This window comes from Bufo gargarizans, chromosome 5 (genome assembly GCF_014858855.1).
Source record: "Bufo gargarizans isolate SCDJY-AF-19 chromosome 5, ASM1485885v1, whole genome shotgun sequence".
NCBI classification, from domain to species: Eukaryota; Metazoa; Chordata; class Amphibia; order Anura; family Bufonidae; genus Bufo; species Bufo gargarizans.
Genome location: NC_058084.1, coordinates 393,944,906 through 393,967,139, shown reverse-complemented (window position 1 = coordinate 393,967,139; position 22,234 = coordinate 393,944,906). Strand labels below are relative to the sequence as shown.

The window sequence follows — 22,234 nt, the reverse complement described above, 5'->3', positions numbered from 1 at the left end:
GAAAGTTTACAGACAATCCATGTGCTTTCTGTATCTGTATGTCCGTTCTGTAAAAAGATAGAACATATCCTATACTTGGCTGCAAAATGTTGAATATGGACCTGTTTAAGTTAATAGGTTGCAAGAAAATGTGAACACCACATGGATCACTTCCATATTTTGCAGATTCACGATTTGCGGACGGCAAAATACATACAGACACGTGGATGAGGCCTGACAGCCTCAATAAATTCCTGGCTAAAGCAAGAGAATTAACTCCATAAACCCCATCCGAATGCACTTTTGATATCCCAGTATGCTTCACTGTAGTCCAGCTAAAGGGTGCAATATTATCCCAAAATGTTTCTACAATGCCCACTGGGGGGCATAAACTTTAAACCAATTTGTGATCTCTTTCATATGACTAGGAACCTGCGTTACCTCCACAGTCTGCCTTCCTCGCACCCTCCAATCTGGCTGCTGAATCTTCTGTTTATAAATCCTTTGCTGCATTCAAACTGAATGGTTTTCTGGAATTTTTCCTCTCTACAGTGCCCTAGTCCTTAAACTGCCCCCATACTGCCACCAGTTGTGCCCACAGTCCTTAAACTGCCCACTGTAGAGGCCGCAGTTTTATAGCGCCCACAGTCCTTATAGTGCCCCCTTTACAGTTTCCAGACCTTAAAGTTGCCCCCTGTAGTGCCCCCAGACCTTATAATGCCCCCCCATGCTACCCAACAGACAAGAGGGGGGGGGGGGGGGGAAAGGATAATCACCTGATTTCCGACCTTTGTTAGTAAAGCAGACATGTGTTCCCTGCTTCTCAGGCACTCGCGTTGAAGTCAATGCGCCGCCTGCATCTAGGCGCCGATGCGCCATTATGTCATCGTACTCCCTAAGACCCGCCTGAAAGAGCTCAGGCCTAGTTGCCTGCAGCCTATGAGAGAGAATGGCAGGGCAGGGAACAATTGCCGGTGGACAGTACATTCAGGGCCTGGGACAAAACATTCAGACCTTTAACCTAATGGCACCCCTTCCCAAAGGGTTGGGTCCGCCACTGCCTAGGGATAGTTGCTAGGAAACTGGCAATTAACCCTCTCTGTTTCAACCAGGAGTTACATAACAATGAAAAAACATTGCTTATACCTAACCAAGTGAAAAACTCCATTATTAGCAGTCAATTCTACTATTAGCAGTGGCCTCTGGGTCACCGTATATTGCTGCCTGCTAATACTGTGATGTGCTGTGTTATATCACCGGCTAATAGATAAAGACAGAGAAAGAATAAAGAATACACAGGAATAACTGATCCACACGGTAACATAACGAAACATACAAAAAAAAATAATGTCCGAACGTTAATGTGAAATATTTACATGTAGACCTCATTAATGGGAGGTGAGGAAGCCACGTGGACTGACCCAGAGTCTCACATACCGGTATGGTCATTAAAATGAAAAGCTGGGGTAAGCAATAAGGGGTCCAGAATTTATGGACAAAACATACCCATTCATGGCATTTTCTAAATTTACCAAAAGTGACCAAACCTTTAACTTTCCTTTTGGCATGAGAAATCCTAAGATGACTGGTGCGAGGCGACCAGCTTTGAAAAATAAATGTGAGTTCTGAAATCTATAGTGTAGGAAATTGGAGTCATGGATAAGAGTAGACCCATCTGCACCTCTGTAATCCGGAGTAGTCGCTAGGTCTCCAGGAACTCTAGTTAATAAGTGTACAGCAGAAAAGCAAGAACCAAGGTGAACTAAGGATCCCAAGAAATCTACAGTACACCTTCAGCAGAACCCAGCAAACATGGGCGCTCGGCCAAGACGACTAAGAAAATAACGGTTAGCACAAGAAGTGGTTACAAAAAGACGTTAAAACAACCCTTTGATGCAAAATTGAACTAAAAACCACTAAACATAAATCTACAGCTAACCAGCCATTATTTGCAGCATAATTTAAAGCCTTAGGGGATTTTATAAAATGTGTTGACTTAAGATTGAGTCATCTTCTCTTTTTTTTTTTTCAAATAATAACATGTTTCTTACTGATTTCATCTGCAGAGACACCTACCAATACCAAGTGATGTGGGGTATTTTAACGTTATTTCAGTGTTCTGCTGTTCAATAGAAAAGTATTACATCCTGGCCATCGTCACATGGATCGTGGCATGTCAGTGAATGGCTGCAGTGGTCCACGTGACAATGGATGGGACACATGGCACCCGAAGCAGTGGGGATGGGACCCTCGACACTGAAATGGGAGGTGGTGACTAAATAAGTAGCCTTGTTTCTTCCGGTTATCTACAACTGCGGTGGGGTCTGGACAACCCCTTAAACTTACACCTTCTAGCTGCAGCGCGCACTTCACACTGAATGAGCTAAGAATTTCCATGGAAGGGTGATATTTGTTATCCTCTAATATCCAATTATAAACTAAGCGGTCATTATATCTCTCTGGAACTTGTAATACAATATAATCTGCTTGGCATAGTTCTAAAGTGAGGTCATATTATGAGTAAGTCAGAGTACAGTAGAAGAAGGCCACGGAGCGGAGGAGCTGAGTACGCTGCCGGCGACCCTGAAGTCATAGGAAACCTATGCAAATAAATCAGCTCTCCGAACAGTCCTGCATAATGTGGATTAGGCCTCACGTACACGGCAGTATAAGGGTACGCTCACAAGATCAATGCAGACTTTAAAAGCAGGTTTTTTAGAGGTTATCCCATGGCTAGTGTAAAAGATGAAGATCAGACATCATCTAATACATGGCAATCTCTTCCCAACAAAGATAGAAGCAGCCCCGTACCTCGCATGGACCCAAAGATCTCATTCATTCAGGATTCCGTGCAGAAAACAAGCCGAAATTAGGGGCAGAAAATGCAGTGTGAACAGGCCCTTTCAGATGTGTATTGTATGGATCCATGACACTGTAGCCATAGCCATGGGTCAATACTGTATCTCTGCATGCTGCCGATTCCATACAGAGACATGTCCGTTTCTTCACAAATTCATACACAGAGCATAACAAAAATGTAACATTCTCCATTGACTGGCATTTTTATGTAGTTATTGTCCACTAGAAGCACTGGTTCTAGAGGAGAAAATGGTGTCGCAAAGTCACCACAAGGGGGCACAGACAAAAAATGGATGAAAAATACAGACAAGTTTATGAGGCCTAAGGGTACTTTCACATTAGCAGTTTTTCTGGATTCGGCAGGTTTAAGCAAAAACGCTTCCGTTACTGATAATACAACCATCTGCATACGTTATTAACGGATCCGGTTGTATTATGTCTTATATAGCCAAGATGGATCAGTCATGAACTCTACTGAAAGTCAATGGGGGACGGATCCATTTTCTAATGTGTCAGAGAAAACTGATCTGTCCCCATTGACTTGCATTGTGGGTCATGCCGGATCCGTTTTGCTCCACATCCCATGGCTGAAAGAAAACCGCAGCATGCTGGGTATGGGAACGCAACGGAATGCATTTTGGAGCACTCTGCTCTGTTCAGTTATGTTTTATCCCCATTGACAATGAATGGGGACAAAACGGAAGTGTTTTTTTCTGGTTTTGAGACCCTATGACAGATCTCAATACCGGAAAATAGAAACGCTAGTGTGAAAGTAGCCTAAGTCTTATTCCTGATCAATTTACTCCGTGTCCCTCATCTACCTGATAACACTCCTTTCTAAAGAACTTGCAGAAAAAAATAATGCTGGCTAAAAGGGAAACTCCATTAAAAAGCTAAACTGTGACCCCTTGTACTGTAGTCTATGGACATGACGTGGCCACTGAGCCGTATGGGTGAGCACGGTAAGTAAAAACCTAACCCATCAGTAATAAACATAACAATACAAACACATGAAATAGGTATGTAGCCAGGACATCGGACTAACCTGGTCTAAGTTGGGCGGACACCTCTGCCGGGGTGACCTGACTGCTCGCCTCCTTGCTGCTCACAGTCTGAAGTTGTGCTGACGGGTGCTCTATGGAGTCTGCTCTGCAGCCCTTGGATTTTAAATTAATCACAGTGTCGCATCTTTCATTCTCCAGCGAATCCACCATAAAATCCTGTTGAGAGGCAATAAAAAAAAAAAAAGATAATTAAAAGATGGGTCTTCACAGAAGCATCGAGAGGTTGCCAAACAGGCGGATATGGTTGGAGGCTCTGAAGTTCTGCTTTATATCATAGACTGAATGGAGCTGATTTACTAATTAGTGTTATAGTCTTACTAAATCTCGCTGAGCGGTTACATAAGACAATGGAATAATACATTACTCGTTACATTTCCTACAATTTCATTGTGCCACTGTACTTACGGCACTAATGTTATCCTAGGAAGCTATTTTATATACAAGAGTTGGATAGGAAGAAACTGGCGCGCTTCACTCCATACCCTAGGAGGTTGTTTGATGGAAAAAGCAGAACTTACAGGGAACCCTATATGATCAACATACTAAACCCCATATAGCAGTGGTGGCAAACCTATGGCTCGGGTGCCAGAGGCGGCACTCAGAGCCCTCTCTGTGGGCACCCGCACCCTGGAAAAAGTCTATGGTGTACCAATATGCCTTAGAATTTTCCAGCCATTCATCAGCGCAGGGCGCACTATGAGTGGCACAGGCAGCGCACTGAATGTAGGCAGGCTATTATAGCTAAATGATAAAGTACATGGAAGATATACTATATTGGGCTTGGATCTGCACAGACGGATCCGCACCGATAATACAACTGCATGCATCCGTTCAGAACAGATCCGTTTGTATTATCGGTCACATAGCTAAAAAGGATCCGTTTTGAACACCATTGAAAGTCAACGGAGGATGGATCCGTTTTCTATTGTGCCATATTGTGTCAGTGAAAACGGATCTGTCCCGATTGACTTACATTTTGCGCCCGCATCGTCAGGCGTTTTGGTCCTCCAGAGCGGAATGGAGGCAAACTGATGCATTCTGAGCGGATCCTTTTCCATTCAGAATGCATTGGGGCTGAACTGATCCGTTTTGAACCGCTTGTGAGAGCCCTGAACGAATCTCACAAACGGAAACCCAAAACGCCAGTGTGAAAGTAGCCTAAATAAGCGGGTTGTAAGATTGCAGTTTGGGCATCACTACTATATAGGAACAAGCAGGAAAAAGTACAGTACCAAGTGGTACCATGCTTCAGTGGTGCTGTTTGGGCATAGCCCAGGACACCTCCTTCCCCCTAATTGCTTTTCACTTTTTCCCATTCAAGTCAGGATCATCTCTGCAGGAGTATCATATTACACATGTCAATGCAAGTCTATAGAGAGGAGAAGGGGGAGAAGTGAGCAGGAAGTAAGGAGACACAGTACCCAGACAAAGACTGCACAGGACCAGTACCCAGACAAAGAACGCACAGGCACAGTACCCAGAGAAGTAACGCACATGCACAGTACCCAGAGAAATAACGCACATGCACACTACCCAGACAAAGACCGCACAGGCCCAGTACCCAGAGAAGTAATGCACATGCACAGTACCCAGAGAAGTAACGCACATGCACACTACCCAGACAAAGACCGCACAGGCCCAGTATCCAGAGAAGTAACGCAAAGGCCCAGTACCCAGGCAAAGATCGCACAGGCCCAGTACCCAGGCAAAGATCGCACAGGCCCAGTACCCAGGCAAAGATCGCACAGGCCCAGTACCCAGGCAAAGATCGCACAGGCCCAGTACCCAGGCAAAGATTGCACAGGCCCAGTACTCCGACGAAAACCACACAGGCACAGTACCCAGAGAAGGAATGCACAGGCAAGGTACGCAGACAAAGAACGCATAGATACAGAACCCAGACAAAAACCGCACAGGCACAGTACCCAGACAAAGACCACACATTCACAGTACCTAGAGAAGTAACACAGGCACAGTTCCCAAAGAAAGACCCCAAAATAGCATAATACCCAAAAATAAACACACAGTCCTAATATGGACCAAATTGATCAAAATCAAACTTTGAACATTGATTGGTCTTTAAAAATAGCTCATATAACCCCCCCCCCCCCCCCCTTATTTATAAGCTTGTAGCAGGAATAATAGAGGGCTGGCACATTATAGAGTCATACCAATGCTTTACAATTCTAATTATATGGAGAATGCAAGTGGTTCATAAAAACATCCTCTTTAATGCCAAGTCTATTTTTCTCAGCTGCATTCTGCATTTGAAAATCGACCTCATTCTCTAGCTCTCATGGTCTTGCAGTGGTTTTTCCTCATGGAGTACATTGAGGAAACCTCAAAAACACACGTAGTGAACTTGATTGTGATTTGTACACCATGAAACTTTTCTTAGAATTGCTTCTTTAGGAAAAACCATGAAACCACAACAAAGCATGTATTACCCACAAGGCAATGGCCGTAACAGCAATTTGGAAGAACTTTGGAGTTCTTCCACCCATGGTCCTTTGTAATAAAAAACACACACAAAGAACAACTGCCGTAATTTGTACTTTTGCAAGGCTTTTTTTTTTTTTTAAAACACTTTATGAAAGCCCTACATTGCATCAAATATCAGTCCCTGGGCAGTAGTATCAAGGACTGTGGTCGTGGGGAGATACATGGGTGAGGCATTGTCTACATGAGATGTACAAGCTCTCCTGCTCCGAGGACCACATTGTCTGACTTAGCCAATCACAAAACAGCAACAAAATGTATTATTACCATCTGCAATATTTATAGGATAGCAAAAGTATATGAATAAATGCGGGTTCCACTTCCATGAACTCCAACTATCGGGAGTATCAGGGGTATTGGGGTCTCCTTCTTCCCTGTCCGGACTTTAAAAGGGAGGAGACCATGCATGTATGCGGCTCTACTCATAGTAGTTTATGCTGGTTCCACTACTCCAGTAAAACTACAATGAAGATAGCCACACATACGACTGAACATCTCTCCACTTCATCTACTCCTTTCTGGAAACCCCCTTTCAACCAATATATGAGAATTTCCGAGATAGTCGTACAGTGCACTATCAATAGTTACCCAGTGCCTGCTCCTATGCCACTTGTCTTCTTGCTCACCTTAAAGGCCATCGGTCCGCAGATTTGTACCTATGAAATTGACTGATCTGCTGCATGTGCGCTTGGCAGCTGAAGACATCTGTGTTGGTCCCATGATCATATGTGCCCACATTGCTGAGAAAAATGATGTTTTAATCCATGCAAATGAGGCTCTAGGAGCAATGGGGGCGTTGTCATTACACCTAGAAGCTCTGCTCTCTCTGTAAATGCTGCGTCCTATGAACTTTCAACGACTTTAGGAGAAGTAAGGACCAGACGTGATGACATTTACAGTTCCTGGTCCCGTCAAAGTGCAAAAGCCATGGCAGTTGCAGAGAGAGCTGAGCCTCTAGGTGTCACCTAGAGGCTCATTTGAATATATTAAAACATTTTTCTCAGCAATGCGGGCACATATGAACATAGGTCCAACACAGATGCCTTCAGCTGCCAAGCACACATGCAACAGGTCAGCCGGTTTTATAGGCACAAATCTGCTGACAGATGCCCTTTAAAAAAATACACCAAAAACAGGTAAGCATGCCTGTCATTAGCTGGCTGGGGGTTGCACAGAATGGCATTGTGGGTTAAGTGTGGCCTCTGGGCAGCAAGTTGTGCACCCCTGGTATATGTACGCTCTAAAATCAGAAGTTCAGTTGAAAAGTTCAATGTAGGAACAACACTATATCTCCCCATTATACGGCTTTGTCCTGTACATATCTCCAGTTTCCCCTCTGCAGGCTCGATGTTGAGTTGTCAGTTTTTCCTTGAGATAGTGATTGGAACATTATACAACAATACTTTGTGGTGTAGCTATGAATCCAGCACTGGGGTGAGATAGGAAACTTACTAGAGGCAGCAGAATATGTGTGCTGGTGCCTCTTTCTCCCTCTGGCAGCTCACTCCTCCTACACTCTCCACAGGATGTCTATGGGAAGCACATGACCTGATCCCTCAGAGATTTGATAAACTTGTCTTTTAATTTTAGGGATTTAGGCTGTGCAGGGGGTTGGGGGGGGGAGGATAGGAAAGGGCTCAAAAGTGATATTTCTCTAACAAGATATATTAAGTTTCTTATATTCACTTGTTTTATTGATTTAAGCAAAGTTTGTTTGTAGAGCGCTTATTTAAAGGAGTTTCCACTTTCTAGCTATTGATGACCTATTTTGACTTGATTGGTAGCGGAGCTGCAGCAACTGGCACAGAGGACAGAACTTTCTGCTTCTCGATATGTCCACAGTGTTGTTTGCGGCACTGGCAGCTGCTGATTGTAGGGATGCAGAGGTTGAACCCCTACAATCTTATATTGATGTCCTATCCTCAGGAAACTAGAAAAAAACCTTTAAAGGTCTAAACATGTCCGCCTCCCTCTGTGCCGATGCCATTATCAAAGTAACGCCTGCTACTTCAGCGATGACCACACAGCAAGGGGTTGGAAATTTCGCCCATAAACAAGATATTCTACAACCGCCACACACTGCACATTGAAATCTTTCCAGATTCTACACCTGCTTCACATGTGACTGTATGAAAGTCAAAATTATGAAATAAACAGCTGTGTAAGTAAAAACTACAGAACAAAAAGTATGTGTCCTTTAATGAACCATCCCAGCCCCCACCGCTCTGTGGCTGCATTTCGTACACGGCTGCACTTCCATAAAACCTTATCCAGCAGGATGCCTGAAACCACTGGAATATGTCCCAGCTGCAAGGTGTCAGAATATAAGGGGACACAAAGTGCGGGAATGTATTAGAAACATGGCTTGCAGCAGTCACACGCGATTTTATTTTCCCTCATAAAGTTGCCTTTTTCAGTCTGCTGTCTAAAAATTCAATGAGGCAAAAATAGGTCAGAAGCAGGTTTTTATAGCTTCAGCTTATTTTAGCTCTAATAAAATGAATGTATGTCTAAATGTTTCCAGTATAGTCTGACTTTTGAAGCAGGGAATGTCTACATTTAGTATAATTTTCTCTAGCTTTTAACTCTCGGCAGTCCTGGCTGTGCCGTAGGGCACTCTTCCATAATGTCCCCTGCACAACAGTCAAAACATAACAGTAGACAGGTAAGGCTACATTCACACTCGCGTTTGGTGCGGATCCGTCTTGTATCTGCACAGACGGATCCGCACGAATCATGCAAACGCTTGTATCCGTTAATAACGGATCAGTTTGCCCTATTCATAAAAAAAAGTCTGTTAAAACGGATCCGTCTTGACTAACATTGAAAGTCAATAGGGGACGGATCCATTTTCAATTGCACCATATCGTGTCAGTGAAAAACGGATCCGTCCCCATTAACTTACATTGTAAGTCTAGACGGATCCTTATCCATTCAGAATGCATTGGGGCTGAACTGATCCGTTTGGGCCGCTTGTGAGAGCCCGGAAGCAGATCTCACAAGTGGACCTAGAAACGCCAGTGTGAAAGTAGCCTAATACAGTCATGGTTGTAAGTGTCGGCACCCCTGAAAATTTTCCAGAAAATGAAGTACTTATCCCAGAAATTTATTGCAGTTACACATGTTTTGTTATACACATGTTTATTTTCTTTCTGTGTATTGGAACAACACAAAAAAAACAGAACAAAAAGCCAAAAATGACATAATGTCACGCAAAACTCTTTACCGTTATTTGTTTGCACACCCTTTACTGAAATCAATCACTTCCTACAACCATCAAAGAGCTTTTTACACCTTTCAACTGGAATTTTGGACCATTCTTCTTTTGCAAACTGCACCAGGTCTCATATTTAAAGGGCGCTTTTTCCCAACAGAAGTTTTAAGATCTCTCCAAAGGTGGTCAAGGGGACTCTTTGCCAAATTCAGAAATCTCCAGCGCTTTGTTCCCATCCATTTCTGGGTGCTTCTTGAAGTATGTTTGGGGCCATTGTCATGCTGGAAAACCCATGACCTAGGAAGCAAACCCATCTTTTTGACACTGCAAAACAACCCAAAAACATCTTTGTACCTCCATCATATTTGACTATAGGTGCTGTGTTTTTTTTTTTTTTGTAGGCCTCATTCCATTTTCGGTAATCGGTAGAATTATATGCTTTACCAGAAAGCTCTATCTTGGTCTTATCTGTCCACAACACGTTTTCCCAGAAGGATTTTGGCTTACTCACATACATTTTAGCCAACTGCAGTCTAGCTTTTTTATGTCTCTGTGTCAGCAGTGGGGTCCTCCTGGGTCTCCTGCTATAGCGTTTCATTTCATTCAAATGTCGATGGATAGTTCGCGCAGTCACAGATGCAACCTGAGCCTGCAGGACAGCTTAAATCTCTTTGGAACTTAATTGGGGCTGCTTATCCACAATCCAGACTATCCTGCATTGCAACCTTTCATCAATTTCTCTTTTCTGTCCACGTCTCGGGAGATTACCTACAGTGCCATGGGCTGTAAACTTCTGGATTATGTTCCGCACTGTGGACAAAGGAACATCTAGATCTCTGGAGATGGACTTGTAACCTTGAGGCCTCATGCACACGACCGTGGTGTGCATCCGTGGCCGTTGTGCTGTTTTCCGTTTTTTTTCGCGGACCCATTGACTTTCAATGGGTCAGTGGAAAAATCGGAAAATGCACCGTTTTGCAGCCGAGGCCATGATCCGTGTATCCTGTCCGTCAAAAAAATATGACCTGTTCTATTTTTTTGACGGACAACGGTTCACGGACCCATTCAAGTCAATGGGTCCGTGAAAGAACACGGATGCACACAAGATTGGCATCCGTGTCCGTGATCCGTGGCCGTAGGTTACTTTCATACAGACGGATCCGAAGATCCGTCTGCATAAAAGCTTTTTCTGATCTAAGTTTTCACTTCGTGAAAACTCATATCCGACAGTATATTCTAACACAGAAGCGTTCCCATGGTGATGGGGACGCTTCTAGTTAGAATACACTGCAAACTTTGTACAAGACTGCCCCCTGCTGCCTGGCAGCACCCGATCTCTTACAGGGGGATATGATAGCACAATTAACCACTTCAGGTGCGGCACCTAAAGGGGTTAATTGTACTATCATATTCCCCTGTAAGAGATCAGGGCTGCCAGGCAGCAGGGGGCAGACCCCCCCCCTCCCCAGTTTGAATATCGTTGGTGGCACAGTGTGCGCCCACCATCACCCCCCCCCCTCCCTCTATTGTAATAAATCGTTGGTGGCACAGTGTGCGCCCACCATCGGCCCCCCTCCCTCTATAGCAGTAACAACATTGGTGGCAGTGTGCGGCCTCCCATTCCCCCCCCCCCCCCATCATTGGTGGCAGCGGAGTTCCGATCGGAGTCCCAGTTTAATCGCTGGGGCTCCGATCGGTAACCATGGCAACCAGGAAGCTACTGCAGCCCTGGTTGCCATGGTTACTTAGCAATAGTACAACAGTATAAGATTCATACTTACCTGCTTGCTGCTGCGATGTCTGTGAACGGCCGGGAGCTCCTCCTACTGGTAAGTGACAGTTCTTTAGCAATGCGCCGCACAGACCTTTCACTTACCAGTAGGAGGAGCTCCCGGCCGTTCACAGACATCGCAGCAGCAAGCAGGTAAGTATGAATCTTCTACTGTTGTACTATTGCTAAGTAACCATGGCAACCAGGACTGCAGTAGCGTCCTGGTTGCCATGGTTACCGATCGGAGCCCCAGCGTTTAAACTGGGACTCCGATCGGAACTCTGCTGCCACCAATGATGGGGGGGGGGGGGGGAATGGGAGGCCGCACACTGCCACCAATGTTGTTACTGCTATAGAGGGAGGGGGGGGCCGATGGTGGTTGGCACACTGTGCCACCAACGATTTAATACAATAGAGGGAGGGAGGGGGGGCGATGGTGGGCGCACACTGTGCCACCAACGATTTATTACAATAGAGGGAGGGAGGGGGGGGCAATGGTGGGCGCACACTGTGCCACCAACGATTTCTAACATTAGAGGGAGGAAGGGGGGGCCCGATGGGGGGCGCACACTGTGCCACCAACGATATTCAAACTGGGGAGGGGGGGGGGTCTGCCCCCTGCTGCCTGGCAGCCCTGATCTCTTACAGGGGAATATGATAGTACAATTAACCCCTTTAGGTGCCGCACCTGAAGGGGTTAATTGTGCTATCATATCCCCCTGTAAGAGATCGGGTGCTGCCAGGCAGCAGGGGGCAGTCTTGTACAAAGTTTGTAGTGTATTCTAACCTGAAGCGTCCCCATCACCATGGGAACGCCTCTGTGTTAGAATATACTGTCGGATCTGAGGTTCACGAAGTAGCTCATATCCGACAGTATATTCTAACATAGAGGCGTTCCCATGGTAATGGGGACGCTTCAAGTTAAAATATACCATCGGATTGGAGAAAACTCCAATCCGATGGTATAAAAGAACTCCAGACTTTACATTGAAAGTCAATGGGGACGGATCCGTTTGAAATGGCACCATATTGTGTCAACATCAAACGGATCCGTCCCCATTGACTTGCATTGTAATTCAGGACGGATCCGTTTGGCTCCGCACGGCCAGGCGGACACCAAAACGACTTTTTTTTCATGTCCGTGGATCCTCCAAAAATCAAGGAAGACCCACAGACGAAAAAATGGTCACGGATCACGGACCCCGTTTTTGCGGACCGTGAAAAAAAACTGTCGTGTGCATGAGGCCTGAGATTGTTGATATTTTTCCACAGTTTTGGTTCTGAATTCATCAGACAGTTCTTCTCTTCTGAGCCAACTTCTCCCCTTTTTATTTGGTTTTAGGTGTAATTTTTATATTGCCCATACCTGTTACTTTCCACAGATGAGTTTGAAGGAGCATCACATGCTTGAAACAAAGTTGTCTACCCACAATTTTGTAAAGGTGCCAACAATTTTGTCTGGCCTACTTTTAGAGTTTTGTGTGAAATGATGACTAATTTGCCTTTTTTTCCTTTAGTTTTTTTTTTTTTGTGAGGTTCCAATACACACAAATGCATTTCCGTATGTGTTTTTTTTTTTTTTGCGGACCCATTGACTTGAATGGAGCCACAGAACGTGATTTGCGGGCAATAATAGGACATGTTCTATCTTTCAACGGAAAAACGGAAATACGGAAACGGAATGCATACGGAGTACATTCGTTTTTTTTGCGGAACCATTGAAATGAATGGTTCCGTATACGGAACGCAAAAAAACGGCCTGTAAACGGAAAAAATAAATGGTTGTGCGACAGAGGCCTAACTGTGTCAGAAAAGGTCTTCAAATTAGCGCACAAAAATACTCAATTTTCAGAAACCCTTAGGGCCGTTTCACACGAGCGGATGCCGTGCGTGGCATCCGCTCCGTGAAAGAGTGCCAAGACCCGCTGCAGACTGCAGAGGCACAGAGCAGTAACATGACTGTTAATGCTCCGTGCCTCTCTGTGATCTCTTTACTACGAAATCACAGTGACAACTGTGATTTCGTAGTAAAGAGATCACAGAGAGGCACGGAGCATTAACAGTCATGTTACTGCTCCGTGCCTCTGCAGTCTGCAGCGGGTCCTGGCACTCTTTCACGGAGCGGATGCCACGCACGGCATCCGCTCGTGTGAAACGGCCCTTAATCTTTCCTTCATATTTTCCAACCTTTGTGAAACCGATGTCTCCAACTTTAAGGTTACATCCACACGGTCACATTTATTGTTGCAGTTTTGGAAGACAAAATCAGGAGAGAAAGTTTTAAAAGGTTTTTTCTTCCAAGACTTTAGAACTGATCGGTGGGGTCTCCTGTGAGCGCCGTGGCCTTCTCAGCGCTCACCGAGCACAGCGCTATACATTATATAGAGTGCCTAGGCCACGCAACCGATGAACGTGTTGCCACATGGTCTAGGGAAAGCTGTCTTCTCAAACAGCTAATCAGTGGGGGTCCTGGGGGTCGGACCACCAACGATTAGATACTGATGACCTATCCATTCATTCCTGGTTTGTACTTCCAAAGCTGCATCAAGAAAACTGACCGTGTGGCCGTACCCTAAAAAGAAGTCTGCAATATACACTGTTACATAACAGGATGATAACACATGCTCAGTAAGAAAAATATTCCCCAGAGGGAGGTCTGTTCCAAAACATGACATAACTGTTTTTAAAGCAAAAAAAGAAAAAAGAATGTACCAGAGACGAGATAACAGAATATAGAGCGAGGTTTCATGTGACTGAAATAGAACAGCAGTTGTTCTATATATGAACGGGGAAATTATATGCAAATGAGGAACATCACTTCAGAAAGAGCTGCCACGCCGAGCGCTGACAGAGCAGCCGACAGACCTCTGTGAATCACGGAAACGACAACATCGGTGTAGTAGCAGTCGCTGCACCCGACAAACACCTCCCAAAGTTATGTCATAGGGGGGGGCGTTAGGGCATATGGGGTGGGGGGCATTTCCCCTTTATATTGTCATTTTGGCTCATTTCATCCCATCTTACAGCGACTTTACTGATTGCTGGCCAGAAGATGAACAGGAATGCAGTAATACATGTGGCACATACCTCTTGAGTACACCATCCACATTCGGGGCCCAGTGCGAGGCATCTTGTGCACGTAGCTGCATTTGGAGAGGAACACTTGTTTTCAACTGCAAAAAAACACAGGGTGCAACATTTACATGTAGAGTACAGTATGGGTACCAGTCTGTCCAACCCCCGTGTAGTAATGTGGAAGGGCTATGCAGAGAGGACTCATCATAGATTCTAGGGGACACTTAGGGAATAGTTACCTTTTGTTGGTGTGATCTCACAGGATGTGTAAGTCATTTAGGCTACATTCACACGTCAGTATTTTCCTATATCCCGATTTTCGGTCCGTTTTTTGCAGATCCGTTGTTCCTGAAAATGTTTCCGTATGTCATCCGTTTTTTGCGGATCCGCAAAAAACGGAAACATGTATAAAGTTCAATAATCAAATAAAGTTGTTTGGATTTCTTTGAAAAAAAATTGAAAAAAATAAAAATAAAATAAATTTGTTATGTGTTTCCAGGAACGGATTCCGCATAAAACGGATGACATACGGAATGACATCCGAATGTCTTCCGTTTTTTGCGGATCCATTGACTTTGTATTGTACCAGGATCCGAATTTTGCGGACAAGAATAGGACATGTTTTATATTTAAACGGACATGCGGAACGGAACAACGGAAACGGACAGCACACATTGTGCTGTCCGATTTTTTCCAGGACCCATTGAAAATGAATGGGTCCAGATCTGGTCCTGATCTGTTCCGCAAAAAACAGAACAGATCAGGAAAGAAAAAACGGACGTGTGAATGGACCCTTAAGGGGTTATCTAAAATGATGACCACTCCCTAGGATAAGCCAACAATATAAAATCATTGGTTAACCTGCCCCTCGGCAACCGTGTTGCTCAGCTGTTTGAAGGGGCGCGGTACTCGGGCAAGCCCCCCAGCCTCTTTACTGCTTACAGATATTGGCTCATACTGCCGCTGTACTGACACAGACCCTCACTGATCTAGGGGGTATCATCCAGGATCAGGGGCACTAACTTTATTAACGATGACAACTAGCAGCATCTTTTATACAAAGTGAAAGGATTGGCGTCTGTTTTTCTAGCTGACCTTTCTATTGATGGTTATATTTTCTAACCTGTTAAAGGGCATCTGTCAGCAGTTTTGTACCTATGATACTGGCTGACCTGTTACATGTGCACTTGGCAGCTGAAGGCATCTGTGTTGTTCCCATGTTCATATGTACCCGCATTGCTGAGAAAAATTACGTTTTAATATATGCAAATTAGCCCCTGGGAGCAACGGGGCGTTGCCGTTACACCCAGATGCTCCTCTCTCTCTGTAACGGCTGTACCCTCTCCAATTTGATTGACCGGGCCAGGGAGCAAAAACATGATAACACCTGGTGCTGTCAAAGTGGGGAGGGTGCAGCAGTTGCAGAGAGAGCAGAGCCTCTGGGTGTAACGGCAATGGGGGAACATATGAACATGGGACAGACACAGATGCCTTCAGCTGCCAAGTGCACATGTAACAGGTCCGCCAGTGTCATAGGGACAAATCTGCTGACAGATGGGCTATAAATATATGGTCATCCAACGCTTCTTCCCACTGTATACGTCAAATCTAGGCTTCAAACCTGATGTGAACACAGCCTTATCTATAGAGGTCATTTCTTTTACAGCCAAAAACCTTACTTCAATAAATGGAAATAATATTAATATTAACAGCGCTCCCTGGTGGAGATATACTGTAAAATACATGAGCAACCTGCTACTGCTATTATTTCAGTTTCTAAAATAAACATTGGAATTTAAATCCTTCACATTTTTAACACTTTATGGCATTCCCCCATTCATGTGCACCTGGCGATGCATTTGTTTAATTAAATGGGTGCAGCCCCTAAATCACTAAAAATCCAGCCCTGCTGGACGTCTTGCAATAATAGGTTCCCTGTTGGGGCAAACATGCGAGTTGCACTGGGATCCCATTTATTTCTATGGCTGACCTGCTATACTATGTAGCCTTAGCCTAATTATGGGAATGGGTGAACTACAGCACCCAGTTTATCAAAACAGAAGTTCTATTGTTTGGAAAAAGACTGCTTAAGACACCTTTACACAGGCCAAGAATCGGGCAATTATTGGGAAGGAGCATTCCTAGAGATGCTTGTTCCTGATAATGGCCCTGTGTAAAGGTGCTGCTGCTGTTCACTCGATGAACACTTATCCATTGGATTAAAACATCATTGATGCGGACGCCAAAATCATTTTTTATGGGCAGGAGACTGTCCTGTGTAATCTGCTGCCCAGAAAGAATAATTCTCTGTTCACTAGTCACAAGTTGCAAATACCTTTATATCAATTACCAAGTATGTGGGTTTTAATTTTTTTATACCAAAAATGCTGAGACCAGATAGTCTGATAAACAGTGGGGGTCATTTATCAAAGCTCACCTGGCATAAAAAATAGTCAAAGGGCATTTTGAGACTATTTTAATACCTGTGTGACAATATTTTGTCACAATGGCGTTTTATGCCAAGTATGACAGATGGACAGGATGGGGGCAGAGTGGGGGCACTTTGACACTGGCAAATTTACTACTTTACAGGGGCTGGCGTACTTTTTCAAACAGGTGCACTGACTGTCATACAGACGTGGACAAAATTGTTGGTACCCTTTGGTCAATGAAAGAAAAAGTCACAATGGTCACAGAAATAACTTTAATCTGACAAAAGTAATAATAAATTAAAATTCTATAAATGTTAACCAATGAAAGTCAGACATTGTTTTTCAACCATGCTTCAACAGAATTATGTAAAAAAATAAACTCATGAAACAGGCATGGACAAAAATGATGGTACCCCTAGAAAACACAGAACATAATGTGACCAAAGGGACATGTTAATTCAAGGTGTGTCCACTAATTAGCATCACAGGTGTCTACAACCTTGTAATCAGCCATTGGGCCTATATATATGGCTCCAGGTAATCACTGTGTTGTTTGGTGATATGGTGTGTACCACACTCGACATGGACCAGAGGAAGCAAAGGAAAGAGCTGTCTCAAGAGATCAGAAAGAAAATTATAGACAAGCATGTTAAAGGTAAAGGCTATAAGACCATCTCCAAGCAACTAGATGTTCCTGTGAGTACAGTTGCACATATTATTCATAAGTTTAAGATCCATGGGACTGTAGCCAACCTCCCTGGACGTGGCCGCAGGAGGAAAATTGATGACAAATCTAAGAGACGGATAATCCGAATGGTAACAAAAGAGCCTAGAAAGACTTCTAAAGAGATTCAAGGTGAACTTCATGCTCAAGGAACATCAGTGTCAGATCGCACCATCCGTCGTTGTTTGAGCCAAAGTGGACTACATGGGAGACGACCAAGGAGGACACCATTGTTGAAAACGAATCATAAAAAAGCAAGACTGGAATATGCCAAACTACATGTTGACAAGCCACAAAGCTTCTGGGAGAATGTCCTGTGGACAGATGAGACAAAAATCGAAGTTTTTGCCAAGGCACATCAGCTGTATGTTCACAGACGAAAAAATGAAGCATATCAAGAAAAGAACACTGTCCCTACTGTGAAACATGGAGGAGGCTCTGTTATGTTCTGGGGCTGCTTTGCTGCGTCTGGCACAGGGTGTCTTGAATCTGTGCAGGGTACAATGAAATCTCAAGACTATCAAGGAATTCTAGAGAGAAATGTACTAGCCAGTGTCAGAAAGCTTGGTCTCAGTCGCAGGTCATGGGTCTTGCAACAGGACAATGACCCAAAACACACCGCTAAAAACACCCAAGAATGGCTAAGAGGAAAAAATTGGACTATTCTAAAGTGGCCTTCTATGAGCCCTGACCTCAATCCTATTGAGCATCTTTGGAAGGAGCTGAAACATGCAGTCTGGAAAAGGCACCCTTCAAACCGGACACAACTGGAGCAGTTTGCTCATGAGGAGTGGGCCAAAATACCTGCTGAGAGGTGCAGATGTCTCATTGACAGTTACAGGAAGCGTTTGATTGCAGTGATTGCCTCAAAAGGTTGCGCAACAAAATATTAAGTTAGGGGTACCATCATTTTTGTCCATGCCTGTTTCATGAGTTTATTTTTTTACATAATTCTGTTGAAGCATGGTTGAAAAACAATGTCTGACTTTCATTGGTTAACATTTATAGAATTTTAATTTATTATTACTTTTGTCAGATTAAAGTTATTTCTGTGACCATTGTGACTTTTTCTTTCATTGACCAAAGGGTACCAACAATTTTGTCCACGTCTGTATATGCGCCTAATTTCTGACAACGCACATGCATCGTCTCAGTAAATATCCCCCAGTGGGTTTTTCTTTTGCAGTATTTTTGTTTTCTTTTGGTGAAAGTTTTGGCGCATGTTCAAAATGCAGCAAGCTCGAGGTGTGGCATATATTTAATACATATTACCATAGGCTTGTCTATAAGAAATATAAAACGCATATGAAAAATATGTGAATTAATAAAAAAATAAAAAAACACCACACAAAAAGCATGTGTAAAAGATCCCCAAGTCTGGGTTTACACCAGCGTTCTTAACTTCCACCGATCTGTCCGGTTATACAAGCACATAACTGACAAACAGAGCTGAAAAGACCCCATTTACTACAATGGGATCTATTCGGTTTCCGTTAGGGAAGCTGTTTTTTTGCATCCTGAACGGATCCTCAAATGCAGATGTGAACAAGCCCTTAGAGTGCTCAGGTTTTTTTACGCAATTTTTGAAGCCAAAACCAGAAGTGGATTCGAAAGAAGAGAAAAGGGTAGCATCTGCCCTTAGGCTCCATTCACACGTCCGCATTTTTTTTCCGCATCCTTTCTGCAAAAATGCGGAATATATGCGGACCCAATCATTTCAATGGGGCCGCAAAAGATGCGGACAGCATTCAGTATGCTGTCCGCATCCGCAATTCCGTACCGTTCCGCAATGCGGATCCGTCAAATAAGTACCGCATGTCCTACTTTTGTCCGCAAATTGCGGACCGTCGCCCCATTGAAGTGAATGGGTCCGCAAAAAAAGATGACATGCGGAAAGATGTCAAATGTCATCCGCATGTCTTCCGCAATTGTGGATCATAAATTGCGGATCTGCAGGAAATAGAAAAAGAATCCTGCCCCATGTGACCTTTTCCGCCTTCTTTTTCAGATTTTTGCGGAAACACAGAAGCACTGAAAAGATGCGGATGCACTTTTGAAAAAAAAAAACGGAACACGGATCCGCAGAAAAACGGAACGCAAATCTGGAAAGAAAATATACTGACGTGTGAATGTAGCCTAAGGCTCCATTCACACGTCCGCAATGTGTTTTGCGGATACACGGAGCCACGGATCCGCAAAACACGGAAAGCGGCAATGTGCGTTCCGCATTTTGCGGACCGCACATTGTCGGCACTAATAGAATATGCCTGTTCTTGTCCGCAATTGCGGACAAGAATAGGACATGTTCTATTTTTTTGCGGAAACTGAAGCACGGATGCGGAAGTGCGGATCCGCAAATGTGGATGCGGACAGCACATTCCGGCCCCATTGAAAATGAATGGGTCTGCACCCGTTCCGCAAAATTGCGGAACGGATGCGGATCCATTTTGCGGACGTGTGAATGGACCCTTAAAGGGGTTGTTCCAGGAGCAAACAACACTCAGGATCCACCTGACATAAAGAACAGAAAATTACTTACCCGTTCTGCAGCCGTGATGACAAGTTGACAGCACATGACTGCTGCAGCCAATCACTGAGGAGGTCAGTAATTGGCTGCAGCAGCCATGTGTTGTCGACATGTCACTGCTGCAGCCGGGTATATATAGCCCAGCCAGGAGATCCAGATCGGTGGCGTAGGATCTAGGAGGTACTTGGGGTCCTGGGGGTAATCCAGCTTTAGCCTGAAACCAGACATTCCCTTTAAAGGGAATCTGTCACCACATATATCAGCATTAATCCAGCTGACGTGCGAAATGTGTCCTTGTCAGCTGAATGTAACGTTGTTGGTCCAGTACAACGTACTCTCTGGAGACTTCATGGCCAGGTGTGAATATGTTTTCACTCCCTCGCCTGTCAGTCAAAGCAGTGGGGCACAGCATAGGAGATAAGGAACAAAGCCTCTTAGTGCAACGAGGGCGGGCCGTTGCACCTCATAGCAGTAAGAGAGGCTCTGCTGCCCGTCTACTAATTTACATATTATAAAACCGCTATTTTCCCTACATTGTGGTCACCTATAGACCAACAGCATTACATTCAGCTGACAAGTGCACGTCTTGGATGTCAGCTGGAATAATGCTGATATATGTGGTGACACATTCCCTTAATACTTAATTCTACATACTTTTGGCTTCAAAAACTGCAGAAAAAAACCTGAACCTGTGGCCGCATCTCAAGCTGTCTGTCCTGATGCCAGGGAAGTTATATTATAAAGGTGGACAAACACTAAATCACACAATAGGTCTAAGAGGTTCAAGAAAAATGAGCACTAACTTTGGATAGTATAAAAGCTGAAATAGTTATTCTTTAATACTGAAATATGACTAAAAGTCCTTTTAGAATAAAGCTGTAAAGTACTTGTTGACTTTGTCTCCTTCCTCATACAGAGAAGGTAGCTCTAATGCCTGTGGTATTTATTGATACTGGCAGATTGACAAGAACGATTTTCCTGCCAGTGGTTATAAAGTGGCATTACAAAAGGTTTGTTCCTTCGTTCATTTTACTGTCCTTTTGTGATTCTATGGAATTGCAAAACACCAAAGATGCCAACCTGTGATGGAGAAAAAACGAAGAGGGCATGTGAAAAACTAGGCAGGGTGTCTAATGTGACCATTGTTTTTTCCAAGTCTCTTTTTGAAGGTCAAATAACGATGCCAACACACATTTTGTGCCAAGCCAATATAGATTTCCAATTCAGTAGAACGCAAACAATATCTCCGGAGTCTATAAATCAGACAGTCCAAAATGAGAGAGCCTAAAAAAAAAAAATTTAACTTTTGGTGCACACAATGTTGCATGAAAATGTGCAACTTTTTGAGATTTTCCTCCACTCACACCAAGTTTCAGGTGGGGCTTAGCTCAATAGTTTCAACCGACTAGGTCTTTGTCATATGATTAAGACCTAGTCGGTAGAAACGAGTCAGAAGATGCGGGAAGAATATGGAAATTGTGCTGTATTATTTTTAAATTAAGAAATAAAGTATCTTTGGATTTTATTTGCTGGATCAACCTCTTGACTTACTTGACATGTTGAGGAGTTCAGACTAACTCCGGATCTGAGCTGAATTGGAATTTATTCCTACCACCTGAGACCTGAACATCTACTTATATACAAGGGGCTTAGCTGAAGGCTCGGGCGAGGGCCTCTCCAGGCCGCATATTTATCATAATTTACACCAGAAAATTGGCATACATCGTAGCGGAAATCTGCGCCAGCTCATAGCTGGAGTAGATTTCAGATTGGGTTTCATGGACAGGCCAAAGATGCGCCAATGGACTTTTGACTAAGGCTGGCATATGAAATGTGGCAAGATGTGGTGCATTTCTGGCCCATAAGGTTGCATCAAGCCAACACTTCTTGGGAGTAACTATCCCACTTTTTGATAAGTATTACCTCTAGTTCCCTTCCCCTACCTATGTCTGTCAGCAGTTCTGCATTGACAAAACTGCTGACAGGCTCCCTTTAAAACATAGTTCATTGTACTGAGGCAAACGTCTGATATATCACAATGCCTGCGGTTAGAGCAGCATGAAACTGCTGACATCTTCCCTTGTCCCATC

The 22,234-nt window shown here is 44.0% G+C and overlaps 1 protein-coding gene across 1 annotated transcript in view; it reads right to left on the bottom strand.

Annotated features, from left to right (window-relative positions):
* Positions 1-22,234, bottom strand: part of ITGB8 (integrin subunit beta 8) — a 141,832-nt gene that overhangs the window by 83,724 nt on the left and 35,874 nt on the right. Inside the window, exons 2-3 of the mRNA XM_044293186.1 lie at positions 14,474-14,559; positions 3,884-4,058 (exon numbers count right to left, since the gene is read on the bottom strand). Of these exons, the coding sequence (XP_044149121.1) occupies positions 3,884-4,058; positions 14,474-14,559 (261 nt within the window). The remainder of the gene's footprint in view (positions 1-3,883; positions 4,059-14,473; positions 14,560-22,234) is intronic.